This window comes from Salmo salar, chromosome 20 (genome assembly GCF_965601325.2).
Source record: "Salmo salar chromosome 20, fSalSal1, whole genome shotgun sequence".
In the NCBI taxonomy this organism is placed as follows: Eukaryota; Metazoa; Chordata; class Actinopteri; order Salmoniformes; family Salmonidae; genus Salmo; species Salmo salar.
Window position 1 is genome coordinate 72,756,909 of NC_138310.1, and position 13,965 is coordinate 72,770,873.

A 13,965-nucleotide genomic window follows, 5' to 3' on the forward strand; every position below is an offset into this window, starting at 1 on the left:
TTCCCCTATATGATAGTGCACACAGGACAATCTATTCTCCTATATGATAGTACACACAGGACAATCTATTCCCCTATATGATAGTGCACACAGGACAATCTATTCTCCTATATGATAGTACACACAGGACAATCTATTCCCCTATATGATAGTACACACAGGACAATCTATTCCCCTATATGATAGTGCACACAGGACAATCTATTCTCCTATATGATAGTACACACAGGACAATCTATTCCCCTATATGATAGTGCACACAGGCTGTACTATACATAATGAAGGAGAGTGGAGAGACAGAGATGGGGAGAGCAATACTACATTAGATGAGAAGGAAAAGAAAGGCAGGAAGAGAGAGGAAGAGGGGGATACTGAAAGAAGATTTTATACCTTTTTTTATTCTCCCTTTCCTCTGACAGAATCTTGTAGTGTGGTAAAGTAGCATTTGTGTGGTTTAGTACATTGGTGAGATGAGAGGAGACAGAATTAGATGAGAGGGGAGCAGAGCAGTACTCGTGTTAGGACAGTGTGGAGTGTCTGATGTGACACAGTTGTTAAAGTTGAGGACTAGAGGTGCCCCTGCTGCTAGACCTCTTCACTCTGAGAGGAGAAATGAGGGCAGGAGAGAGGGAGAGAGTGGAGGAAAATAGGGGAGGAACTGGTAGAGGAGGCAGTACAGTATGTGTGTGGGGGGTGAGGGTGGGGGGTAGAAAGAGGAGAGGATTGGAGTAAGAGCTGTGTGAATAAAAAAAACAGCCCCATGTAAAATTATACTAGAGGTGCCTGTGGAAAAGTTGACATTAACAAATGGGCAGTTGTGGGTGCAGGGGTTTACGTTGTATGGTGGGTATGTGTAGTCCTGACTCCAAGGTGGGTAATGTAGTTTTAACAATGCTAAACTTCTCTCCTCAGACTGTAAGATGTGTTGGTTTGTTTGTTTTGTAGTTCTGACTGACTTGACTGACTAGTACTTTAGTAGTAACAGTGTTGTTGTTGTCTAACAGTGTGCACCTGTATCTCTCTTCCCTCCAGTCTGTACGTTGCGCTGTCAGAAGTTCCTCATCTCTCGTGTTGGTGAAGACTGGATCTTCCTCATCCTCCTCGGTCTACTCATGGCTCTGGTCAGCTGGGTGGTCGACTTCGCTATCGCCATCTGTCTACAAGGTAGGAGGAGGGAGTTGAAGGGAGGGAGTTGAAGGGAGGGTGTTTGGGAGGGAAGGTGAAGTAGACTTGGTCTAATGACGACTCTGGTCAGCTGTACACTCCGTTCCTTTGGCTGAATCCTTTCATCTGACATCTCTCCTGCGTGCAGCTAAATAAGACATTATGCCACACACCAGATAATCTCAGACACTGTGTTTTACTCACGTACATCCCTCCGACCAGGGTGTGTGTGTTCATGGTGAGCTGCAGTGCAGATTACTGTCTCCCTGAGCTGCATGCAGGTGTGTGTTTGTGAGTATGATTAGCTTAAATCTGGTTTAATGTCATCTTTGCGGCATGAAACTGTGTGTGCGCATGTGTGTGTACGATTAGCTTAAATGTGGTTTAGTTAAATTTTTGCAGCGTGAAACTGTGTTTGTGTGCTGGTAGCATGTATGCTGTGTGTTCAGCAGGTGTGTGGGTGTCAATGTGCTTTATCTTCAGTCAAACACACATTTACACACATTGCTGTGGTGTGTGTGTGTGTGTGTGTGTGTGTGTGTGTGTGTGTGTGTGTGTGTGTGTGTGTGTGTGTGTGTGTGTGTGTGTGTGTGTGTGTGTGTGTGTGTGTGTGTGTGTGTGTGTGTGTGTGTGTGTGTGTGTGTGTGTCAGATGGTAGACTGCATGTGGAGAGAGTAGAGAGGGGAGAAGAGTGAGTCATCTAGAATCCAGCCGCTCATCCCCTCTTTCTCCACACAGGCACATACACATTTTGATCTCTCCCTGTAATGAAGTCATTTTTAGGAGAGGAGTCCTGTGGGTTCTACTGTTGTCAGATATTTTGTCGCTGTACTCATGAGTAGGGTTGGGATTTGCCAGGAACCTCACGATACAATATTATCACGATACTTAGGTGTCGATAGGTATTGCGATTCTCATGATTTATATATGTTTTCACGATTTATATATTGGATGTACTTTTACTTTATGATTGACACCAAGTTGATATTGGTCTGTGTGCCTCCACAGCACAGAAGTGGATGTATGGAGGCCTGGAGAGTAATGTGTTTCTCCAGTACCTGGCCTGGGTCACCTACCCTGTGGTGCTCATCACCTTCTCAGCTGGCTTCACACAGATACTGGCCCCACAGGCCGTAGGTAAGACACACACACACACACACACACACACACACACACACACCCTGACTGCACCCCTCTCCCCCTCTAGGTTCAGGTATCCCAGAGATGAAGACCATTCTGAGGGGTGTAGTGCTGAAAGAATACCTCACCTTTAAAACCTTTGTGGCCAAAGTGATCGGCCTCACCTGTGCCCTGGGCAGTGGCATGCCTCTGGGAAAGGAGGTAACAGACACACTCAGTACAGATTATTCTCACCACACACACACCTCTGACGCGTACACACACATACGCTGTTCTCACAGTCAGGCTTGTATGAGTGTGTCACATGTTGCTGCCAGTACAGTACAGTCTGTTCCACTAGTTTTGCAGACACACACTCCATTTGACAGCCAGCAGATGCAATCTGGCTTGAAGGCTCCTAAAATCAATCAATATATCTGTGATTGATAGGACAAGGGGTTGTCACAGTGAAACACAGAGACTGGTGCTGGCGTGGGGTTGTGGTTACACATGGACCAAGTATTTTAGGAAATCATTCACAAGACATTCTCTCTCCCTCTCTAGGGTCCGTTTGTTCACATTGCCAGTCTGTGTGCTGCACTCCTCAGCAAGTTCATGTCTCTGTTTGGTGGAATCTACGAGGTAAACCACACTGGACAAGTACACACACACACAAGTCACCACATTGTTATCAATATGATCTTTCAGAAGGAAACACCACGCAGAAATATGTTCAACCATTTATTACGAAATGAATAATGCAAGTCTTGTCGATATAGGCTCTGCTCCTTCAGGGTAGCTCAGTGCCCAAGCAAAGCGTCAATATACACTGAACAAAAATATAAAGGCAACATGTAAAGTGTTGGTCCTATGTTTCATGAACTGAAATAAAAGATCCCAGAAATGTTCCATACGCACAAAAAGCGTATTTCTCTCACATTTTCTGCAAAAATTTGTTTACATCGCTATTAGTACGAATAAATGAAAATGTATGCACTTACATTTTCGCTCTAGGAAAGAGTTCTGCTAAATGTCTAAAATTGAGAAAAAATATAAATGTATGCACTCACTACTGTTAGCAGCTCTGGATAAGAGTTCTGCTAAATGACTCAAATGTAAATGTGTTAGTGAGCATTTCTCCTTTGCCAAGATAATCAATCCACAGATGCTGATTAAACACCATAATCATTACACAGGTGGACCTTGTGCTGGGGACAATAAAAGGCTGTGATGGGGTGTGTTAACCGAGAGCACAGGCTCTGCCTGAAGCTAGCATAGGAACAAACCAAGTATATAGTAGTCACGAGACTAATCTGCTACATTTATCATCACATTTAAACCACAGTACCACCACAGTACATCTTATCACCATATCTATCATCTACTGTAGCCACTGATCATGCAGTCAAACCAACTCCACTATGGTTGAGATGACGTAGTAATTCACTGAACAGGCTCATTTCTCCCTTAAGACAGAACTGTACTGTAGTTTAGCTAAGTACGGAAAAGTTTCCTTGTTTCTCTGAACTCCTAAATCAGGCCGATCGACATCTTTCTCTCCCTCTCTCCCCCCCTCTCCCTCTACTGTCTCTGATGGGGTAAAAGAAGCTGTGATAGCTCTGTCAGTGCTTAGGAGGAGCTGTGAGAAACACACACTTCTGATTCTCCAATCTGTTTGTTCCTCTTCCTAATCGACTGCTCCTGTCTGTGGCGGCTTAAAACCAGGCCCGTTAGTGGGCTAGCTCAGAGGAAAGACAAGACTTGGCGAAGAAGAGAAAAACATGTCGCACATTGCCAGTTTAGAGAATGTTTTCTGTCTTGACTGTTCCGAAGGAGCACATGTCCAGAATGCGTAGGTATTTCTTTGCTTACACACACACACACAGTACGTATATTTACACAAGTAACATACACATAATAAATATTTAAACTAGCATTTTATTTGCTAACTAATTAAATACATCTCATGTGTAATCTCCCTAGCTATACTATAGGGAGCGATAAATAAATGTAGATACATAAATTAAGAAAGGTTTTGAAAGCAAGGGAGAGAGAGATGGCGGTAAAGACGGACAACCAGGCAAAAAGGAGTAGAGAGATAGAAAGTTGAAAGACTATGTTTGTTCCGCTTGGGCCTTAGGGGACAGAGGGAATGAGAGAGAGGGAATCTTTGATTCATATCTCTGTACTCTGAAGATGAGAGTCCCCTGTTCCCTCTGTCAGTGTTAGTGTGAAGGGATGGGGGCTGGGGGGGCAGGGGCAATGAAGAATCTTTGAAGCAAACCCCCAAGTGTGGAGAAGTCCTTTGCTACATACCCCTGTCTGTCTGTCTGTCTGTCTGTCTGTCTGTCTGTCTGTCTGTCTGTCTGTCTGTCTGTCTGTCTGTCTGTCTGTCTGTCTGTCTGTCTGTCTGTCTGTCTGTCTGTCTCCCCTTAATCTTCTTCTCCTTCTCTCCCTGGGCTCCCTCTAGCCTCTTTCTCCTTCCCTCATCCTCTCTCTCTTTCTCCCTCCTCTCTGTGTTGTATCTGTACTGTATATGAATATGGTGCATTTTATGGCATACTAATGACAAGTGTGTGTGTGTGGTGGTGTTTAATACACATTCACACTGACCTCTCTGTTTCACTAACATGCTGCTTAAAGGAGCCAAGCCTCATAGGAAACAAGGTAAAGCATGGCTGGAGATGAAGGGCAGAACGTCCACCATAACTTCCTCCTCTCCAGAACTCCATATCCCATCTCTCTACCACCTATTTAAATGACATATCTGTAATCCATCTGTAGTCCCATGCCATACTGTGTTTGCAGAGGTTGTACTACATTTGACCGTACCATGTGGTTGTTTGGGCAGTGTCACAGATCCAATCTCTCTGTGCCATCTCCCAAAGTAAAGCAATTCAATATTATCAAAACTGTTTCATGAAAGACGTTTTATATTTGCAGGAATGCTCTTCGCTATTTTGAGTGCTGAGGAAAGGAAACTATGAGAGTTGAGAAACTATGAGAGCATGCTGCTTGGTTTTGGCACCAAAGCTTTAGTTTTTTGTGATTCCACACAAATTACTCTTCCATCCATGCATTTATTCATTAAAATATTACCTACAAAGTGATCATGTTTAGGAATAAACACTTTAGCGCTCAAGCTAAAGTGGAGAAGGGCTCTTCATATTTCCTGGTCGGAGTAAGTATGACAGGCAAACAGAGGAAAACGTTTTAACTCAGCATTTCCCAAGCTCGGTCCTGGGAACCCCAAGGGATGCATGTTTTGGTGTTTGCCCTAGCACTACACAGCTGAACCAAAACATGCACCCCTTGGAGTCCCCAGGACTGAGTTTGGGGAAACGCGGAATTAATGAAATGTACCCATTTGAATCTTCAAGAATTGTACTTATTAGTGCCTCATGAGCTTAGTTCAGTCCTTGCATCCATAGCTCTGTCCATGAATTTGAGAGTGGATACATTTCTTCAGCCCTATCCCTCAGCTTTTTACTGAAACAGGTGGGAGGAGGCTTTGATATTGTTTCATGGTGAAATGCGTTATGGGTAAAAATAATTTTAACTCTGCATTTCATCCACAACAGCTCTGACAAGGGAAGATTGGGCTATACTTGCTGCTGTGCATGCTACTTGCTAACAGGCATTAGTGAGACCTGCCCTGGGGGAAGTCAGTGGCCTGACTTATTGATTTAAATCTAGTTTATATTGCTCTTCATCCTGTTTATTATTTTGTAAATAATGTAGTAGCTTACTTTTGGCACTTATTTATTCCCCATTTTTGCACATAAAAGACCTCCCCTTGGACAGAAAAACGTAACATCCTTGTATGCCTCCTTCCACACTGCTAGGTCTACATCCACCCGACAACGGCCTAGCCTACCTCATAGGGTGTGTGTGTCTGTAAATGTAAATACGCCTCTCCGTATGGGTTTACAGAATGAGTCGAGGAACATTGAGATGTTGGCAGCTGCTTGTGCTGTGGGGGTCGGCTGCTGTTTCGCTGCCCCTATTGGAGGTGAGTGACACCAACATCCCACTAGACACAAACTCGTTCAATCAATGTTGTTTCAGTGTAATTTGTCAACGTATTCTGACGTGGAATCTATGTTGGATTTGAAAAAAGGTATCAACATAAACTGTTTTGAGGGTGAAATTTCAACATGATCATGGTAACCAAATTTCAACATAGACAAACCTTGTATAAAATGTGTTTTAACATAGCCTAGTCCTTAGCTGTGAAGACTGTCACTGACTATTACCAATGTGCTGTCCTGAGAATGATTGTTGAGAGACCTTTTTTTATCTAGGCAAGTCAGTTAAGAACAATTTCTTATTTTCAATGACAGCCTAGGAACAGTGGGTTAACTGCCTTGTTGAGGGGCAGAACGACAGATTTGTACCTTGTCAGCTCTGGGATTTGAACTTGCACCCTTTCAATTACTAGCCCACCGCTCTAACCACTAGGCTACCCTGCCACTTAAAAATTAAATAGATTCACTGTTGCTATCGAAGTCATTCCAAAGGATGGGTTTAACAGAGCAAATGAAATGTGACCATGCTACTTCACTTTTATATCATCAATGATGCTATTTAGGCCTATATATACGTATAGCATTTAGCAAAGTCATCAACAGCTAGTGTCTCAATTCATCCCAGGATTCAACAAAAATAGACTACATAGGCCTATGATTTCAATCTCTGGTTGATTTCAAATGTAATGAAATGTAGTGATATTGAATTGTTAGGTTGTCAACTCAACCAAATATAAAAACTAAATCAAACATGAATTTAAAGTGCATTTACATTTTGGTTTGATTTGATTTAGTGATAACACAATTGAATTTCAACTCACTTTTGGCAGTCTTTTTGAGTGGGTAAATATATAGGTTGTGATCTCATTGATCAACGTCTCAACTAAATATTACACAATTATTCAGCTTGAAATTACGTGGTGTGCCCAGTGGGATAACACTCACTGACAGATACACTGGCTGGGTCAGAGATTGCAAGGTTTGCTCTTCCCCCTTCACATAGTTACTTTGATCATGTTCCTGTGTGTTCCTGAGAAATTGATTAATGTGTGTGTGTTTTGTAGGTGTGCTGTTCAGTATTGAGGTAACATCTACGTTCTTTGCGGTGAGGAATTACTGGAGAGGGTTCTTCGCTGCTACCTTCAGTGCCTTCATCTTCAGAGTCCTGGCTGTGTGGAATAAAGACGAGGGTAAGACTGGTCTACATGTATACTGAATGAAAATATAAACGCAACATGTAAAGTGTTTGTTTCATGAGCTGAAAATATCCCAGAAATGTTCCATATGCACAAATATCTTATTTGTCATCCCTGTTCGTGAGCATTTCTCCTTTGCCAAGATAATCCATCCACTTGACAGGTGTGGCATATCAAGAAGCTGATTAAATAGCATGATTATTACACAGGTGCACCTTGTGCTGAGGACAATAAAAGGCCACTCTAAAATGTGCAGTTTTGTCACACAACACAGTTTTGCCACAGATGCCTCAAGTTTTTTTCGGGAGCGTGCAATTGGCATGCTGACTGCAGGAATGTCCACCAGAGCTGTTGCCAGAGAATTGAATGTTAATTTCTCTACCATTAGGCTCCTCCAATGTCGTTTTAGAGAATTTGGTAGTACTGCCAACCGGCCTCACAACTCCAAACCACGTGTAACCACGCTAGCCCAGGACCTCCACATAGTCTAAGACCAGTCACCCGGACATCTGATGAAACTGGGTTTGAACAACTGAAGAATTTCTTCACAAACTGTAGAAACTGCTCACCTTTGATGGCCATTGGCATGCTAGAGAAGTGTCATGGAAATTCTAATTAATAATGAGTAGAGACAAGGTTAATCGCCAATCAGGATATTACTTTATTCAAAATGTATTAATTACATCGATTAATTATTGTAATAATGAAGCTGGTCGACGAACCACCCTTAGATGATTCATTGAGAGCCCAACAAACAGATTTGAGCCACAGCATTTTATAGCAAAGTACATCCTCCTGAATGTTCATGACAAACAACAGATGTATGGAATGGGTCAAAAGATTAGATTTTGTATGAAAGAAATGAATAATTCACAGCAGACAGTATCTGCGGTTAAGACTGTTCTCATTGTATGGAAACCAGAGTTTGGCCCTCAAGACGAGGGCTCTTAACTCGTACCTCACAGTACAGAAACACCAACTCATTCTATGGCATAAATCAATTGTCAGCTCAAGCTATCTCTATCTTGAGTTAAAACCATGTCCTTGACCATACCCAGACTAGCTGCAGATAGCTGGAGTGGAAACCATCCCTTTACTATTGGTTATGTATAATTGTTAATATTAAACAAAACAGGTAAACATGTTAATTTCTCTCTCACAGAAGTGTGCTCTTTAGTGATGAATCCCGGTTTCAACTGTACTGGGCAGATGGCAGAAACCGTGCATGGCATTGTGTGGGCGAGCGGTTTGCTGATGTCAATGTTGTGAACAGAGTGCCCCATGGTGGAGGTGGGGTTATGGTATGGGCAGGCATAAGCTATGGACAATGGACACAATTGCATTTAAATGATGGCAATTTGAATGCACAGCGATACCGTGAAGAGATCCTGAGGCCCATTGCCGTGCCATTCATCCACCACAATCACCTAATGTTTCAGCATGATAATGCACAGCCTGCATACTCACCAGACATGTCACCCATAGAGTATGTTTGGGATACTCTGGATCGACGTGTACGTCAGCGTGTTCCAGTTCCCACCAATATCCAGAAACTTCACACAGCCATTGAAGAGGAGTAGGACAACAGGAAACAATCAACAGCCTGATCAACTCTATGCATAGGAGATGTGTCGCGTAGCATGAGGCAAATGGTGGTCACACCAGCTACTGACTGGTTTTCTGATCCACGCCCCTACCTTTTTTTAAGGTATCTGTGACCAACAGATGCATATTTGTATTCCCAGTCATGTGAAATCCATAGATTAGGGCCTAATGAATTTTTTTCAATTGACCGATTTCCTTATATGAACTGTAACTCAGTAAAATCTCTGAAATTGTTGCATGTTGGGTTTTATTTTTGTTAAGTGTATATGGGTCATTCCACCAATTCGGTGTCTTTTGAGATGTGTGAAAATAACTTTTGAATTCACAGACTTTTCACAAACAAGTTTTCCCATCTCAGTAGGTTAAATAAAAAAATGACTATCAAGTGTCAAATAAAGTAACAGGGATGTTACATTGGCCATAAATCCCCTTGTGAAATGGGGAATGGAAACTTGTGTGTAACAGCAAGAGGCCCTTGAGTGCAAGCTTCACAATTTGTTTTGTTAAGATTTCTACCCTGTCTATCAATGGGTAACAGGTTGACGTGTTATGCTCGACCCGCTCAGTTTTCCACTGAAAAAACACCAGAAAATGGTCAAAAATAGTTCAGCCAGCTCTCCTGCGTTTACACTATCATTAGATGTTGAATTTTTCAGTTCACGTAATAGGGTTGACATTAAAATGAGGGACAGACCTAAATGATTCACTAATCACATTAAATAAATAATAATCTTTCAGAAATGACTTTGTCAAAGCAACAGCATAACTAGGACTTTACAATAATGGGGAAACGTAGGGGTTAAGTGGGTTAAAATCTTCCTAGAAGTCAGAGGGTGCATGGAGGAACATGTCAAAATGCAGAATTTTAGCACTTTAGCAAGTTTTTATTCATATAAAACAAATCTGATTTATTTAACTTAGCAGGTCAGTTAAAAACAAATTCTTACTTACAATGACGGCTTACCCCAGACGACACTGGGCCAATTGTGCACCGTCCTATGGGACTCCCAATCACGGCCAGATGTGACACAGCCTGGATTTTAACCAGGTACTGCAGTGACGCCTCGTGCACTGAGATGTAGTGTCTTAGACCACTGCGCCACTATCCATGTGGTCTATATTAAAGGGCACCTCATTAAATATTAAAATACTTTTAAAATTCAATATTGGTGCACAACTTCTACTTCAAATATCTAAGGGATGCAATAGGCACTCATTTCGTGGAACAACCCATACAGTATACTGTCTATTGGCACAAGCAATCATTGATGTAAGGTCTGTACTGAATATAGCCCCTTAAAAGCATTTTGCTAATGATGAATCACTCTCTCTACATCCCTCCCTCCCTCCCCCCTCCTACACAGAGACCATCACAGCTCTGTTTAAAACCCGTTTCCGTCTGGACTTCCCCTTTGACCTCCAGGAGCTCCCAGCCTTCGCTGTCATTGGGTGAGTCTTAGTTGTCTTCAATTAGCTAGTGAGGTCTTCGCTGCCTCTGTTAGCCAGTGAGCCCTACACTGTCTCTGTTAGCCAGTGAGCCCTACGTTGCCTGTTAGCCAGTGAGCCCTACGTTGCCTCTGTTAGCCAGTGAGCCCTACGTTGCCTCTGTTAGCCAGTGAGCCCTACGTTGCCTCTGTTAGCCAGTGAGCCCTACGTTGCCTCTGTTAGCCAGTGAGCCCTACGTTGCCTCTGTTAGCCAGTGAGCCCTACGTTGCCTCTGTTAGCCAGTGAGCCCTACGTTGCCTCTGTTAGCCAGTGAGCCCTACGTTGCCTCTGTTAGCCAGTGAGCCCTACGTTGCCTCTGTTAGCCAGTGAGGCCTACGTTGCCTCTGTTAGCCAGTGAGCCCTACATTGCCTCTGTTAGCCAGTGAGCACTACGTTGCCTCTGTTAGCCAGTGAGCCCTACATTGCCTCTGTTAGCCAGTGAGCCCTACGTTGCCTTTGTTAGCAGGTGAAAGCTGGTGTGAGTATTCAGGATAGCCTCCTGACGTTAGTCACCTAACATTGATTATTCAGCCAGCGAGGTGGTGCATTTAGGACATCTTATTTTAGCTTGCTGTTACCGTAGTAGCGTAGCCTCCGGGCTTACCACATAACTGAATTAGACCAGAGCCTCTCTCTCTCTCGTCTCTCTCTCTCTTTCTCCATGTCAGAAGAAAGAACAGCCATCTACTACTTAACTCTGCGTGGGCTCCCAAAGAGAAGAAAATCCCAATTTTTTTCTCCTCTTTTCTCCTTTTTGTCTGGTGGATGTCCTCCCTCTCGTGATCTGAGCAGTGAAGCTTTGACTCATAATCTAACATAACGCTGCCTCCGGAGGACAGCCGTCTTATTTAACATTTAGAGAGAGAAAGAGTTTGTGCACGACCCTTTATGTGTGTATTTCAGTATCCTCTCCCTCGCCAATGCCTTGATGTCTTATGGGGAAAGTCGGTCAGTGTTTCAGTTAACTCAGAGAGAGAGAGAGAGAGAGAGAGAGAGAGAGAGAGAGAGAGACAGAGAGAGAGAGAGAGAGAGGGGAATTTGTCGTCTCTGCTACATGCTAGCTGGGGAAAACCTTTGTGTAGTAAACCCCTTCTAGCCTCTGGATTTATGTTTCAAACTTTCACTGGTACTCAGATGCGGTGTTCTGTGCACACACATACACACAAACCAGTGGAGGCTGCTGAGGGAGGACGGCTCCCCTCAGCATGGCTCCCCTCAGCATGGCTGAGGCTGGAACGGAGAAAATGGAATGGCATCAAACCATGTGTTTGATGTATTTGATACCATTCCACTGATTCTGCTCCAGCCTTTACCACGAGCCCGTCCTCCCCAATTAACGTGCCACCAAGCTCCTGCGACACAAACACACACACACACACTTATACGTACACACACACGCACACGCATACATTTCAGAGAATAGCTTTAAAACATGTACAAATGATTCTCCCTCATCTATTCATCATTTATTCAGGAGTATTTGACAGAATTCATTATGCAGGAACATGAATTTATGAGCATTCATATACTTGGCTGTAGCTGAGGGGGAACTTTGGAAAGTACTTTTCAAAGGGCTTTGCTTGATTCTGGTGGCTGGAGAAACTGTCTCTCTCTCCTACTGACAGTTACACAAAGTGGACACATACTGGGTACTTACTTAAAACACAAACATATATACATGTAACCCTGTCTCTCTCTCATTCTCCACCTTTACATTTTCTTAATTTAATCTCCCTGTCCCTCTTCTCTCCATTTCCCTCCCTATCCTCTCCCCTCCTCCTCTCTCCACAGTATTGCCAGTGGTTTTGGCGGGGCGTTGTTTGTCTACCTGAACAGACTGATAGTCCAGTTCATCAGGAAACAGAAGACCATCAACAAGTTCCTCATGAAGAAGTAAGTCATGATGTCATCAATATCAGATAGAAGCCCCTACTGGGTCCCAGAGAGTCCCTCTATCCTAGTGTCCCACATACACACACTAGCGCAAACACACACGCACGCACGCGCGCAGACATAGATAGATTACTCTGTGAAATCAGCTCTATTGATGCAGATCTCTCCACAGCAGAGAAAAATGAAGACATTCATCTTGACAAGTGTTTATTAATGAATGGTGTTTACTCATCTCCCTATCAGACTGATTAATTAACTATCCTCAGATTTCTAAATTAATGTAATGTTCTGTACATCAATCAGCCATGGGAAGGGTTTGGGGACAGTTAGGTTTTGAAGAGTAAACAGTAATGACTAAACACCCTTTTGCTTTCTCCTCCTCTCCCCCTCCTTCCCTCGTGCCTCTTCTCTCAGGCGTCTGCTGTACCCAGCCCTGGTCACTCTGCTGGTGTCTACGCTAACCTTTCCCCCCGGCTTCGGACAGTTCATGGCAGGAAAGGTTAGTTCCACTCAGATGTGTATTTCTTTACATAGAGGCAGAGTCTATCTCCCACCCTCTCCTCTTTCTGCCTCTGTAAGGAGAGGGTGTCAGACTCTTGGTGTGTTTCTGCTACATTAAGCTGTTGATTCTGTTGCTCCCTAAAGTCTAGCTACAGCATCACACACAACTACATACCCTCTTCCAGCCCCCCACTCAACTTCACAAGCCTTAAGCCAAACCACTTCAAATTAAATCATCACATCCATTGCCTAAAGTGAAACCGCTTTCCATAATGGTCTTCCTAATAAAATGGATGTGTTGTACCCAATTTGAAATCACCTCCTGGCACCTACCCCATGGCACTTCATGTAGATTGGGATAGCACTAATGTAATCGCTTCACCATTCCCTCTGAAAGGCTAGGATGAATTCTTGATGTGTTGCTTATACCTATCCAATCCTTTCAGATCTACTTAAATCCTTTGGGTTAGGAGCTAGGAACCAATATGGGATATATAAAAATAAAAAACACCTGTTGACTTTAGCCCTCTGTCTGTCTGATATGTTGTCACTTCCTGTTTCCCCCATGCAGCTGACCCAGAAGGAGTCCTTGGTGACGTTGCTAGACAACCGGACATGGGCCAAGCAGGGCATAGCCGAGGGGTTTGACTACATCGGCAACTCCCAGGCCTGGAATCACCCCCAGGTCAATGTCTTTGTCACCCTCGTCCTCTTCATCGTAATGAAGGTAGGCACACCATCATCATCATCCACTTTGTTCTCATCTCTCCTCTTCTTTAAAATCACCTATTCTTTTTTAATTCCCTGTTACTTTACTCCCTTCCCACTACATGTGGCGTGTCTCAATAGTCTGAAGTAACGTTCTTCCCATTGAGATGACAGGTGAAGGTAATATGGCAGGATCCTGTCCATTCATTTAAATTAAAGGAGAGGAGGCCGTTGTGGAGAATTGAGACCCAGCTCAGTGTTATATG

At 43.4% G+C, this 13,965-nt stretch overlaps 1 protein-coding gene across 3 annotated transcripts in view; it reads left to right on the forward strand.

Moving 5' to 3' along the window:
• LOC106581302 (chloride channel protein 2) overlaps positions 1 to 13,965 on the forward strand; it is a 265,810-nt gene that overhangs the window by 181,414 nt on the left and 70,431 nt on the right. For all 3 annotated transcript variants that reach the window (XM_045703912.2, XM_082966717.1, XM_082966718.1), the window contains exons 3-12: positions 1,033 to 1,164; positions 2,173 to 2,301; positions 2,372 to 2,505; positions 2,848 to 2,925; positions 6,217 to 6,295; positions 7,376 to 7,501; positions 10,477 to 10,561; positions 12,389 to 12,490; positions 12,905 to 12,989; positions 13,563 to 13,718. In XM_045703912.2, coding sequence (XP_045559868.1) covers positions 1,033 to 1,164; positions 2,173 to 2,301; positions 2,372 to 2,505; positions 2,848 to 2,925; positions 6,217 to 6,295; positions 7,376 to 7,501; positions 10,477 to 10,561; positions 12,389 to 12,490; positions 12,905 to 12,989; positions 13,563 to 13,718 — 1,106 coding nt within the window. The remainder of the gene's footprint in view (positions 1 to 1,032; positions 1,165 to 2,172; positions 2,302 to 2,371; positions 2,506 to 2,847; positions 2,926 to 6,216; positions 6,296 to 7,375; positions 7,502 to 10,476; positions 10,562 to 12,388; positions 12,491 to 12,904; positions 12,990 to 13,562; positions 13,719 to 13,965) is intronic.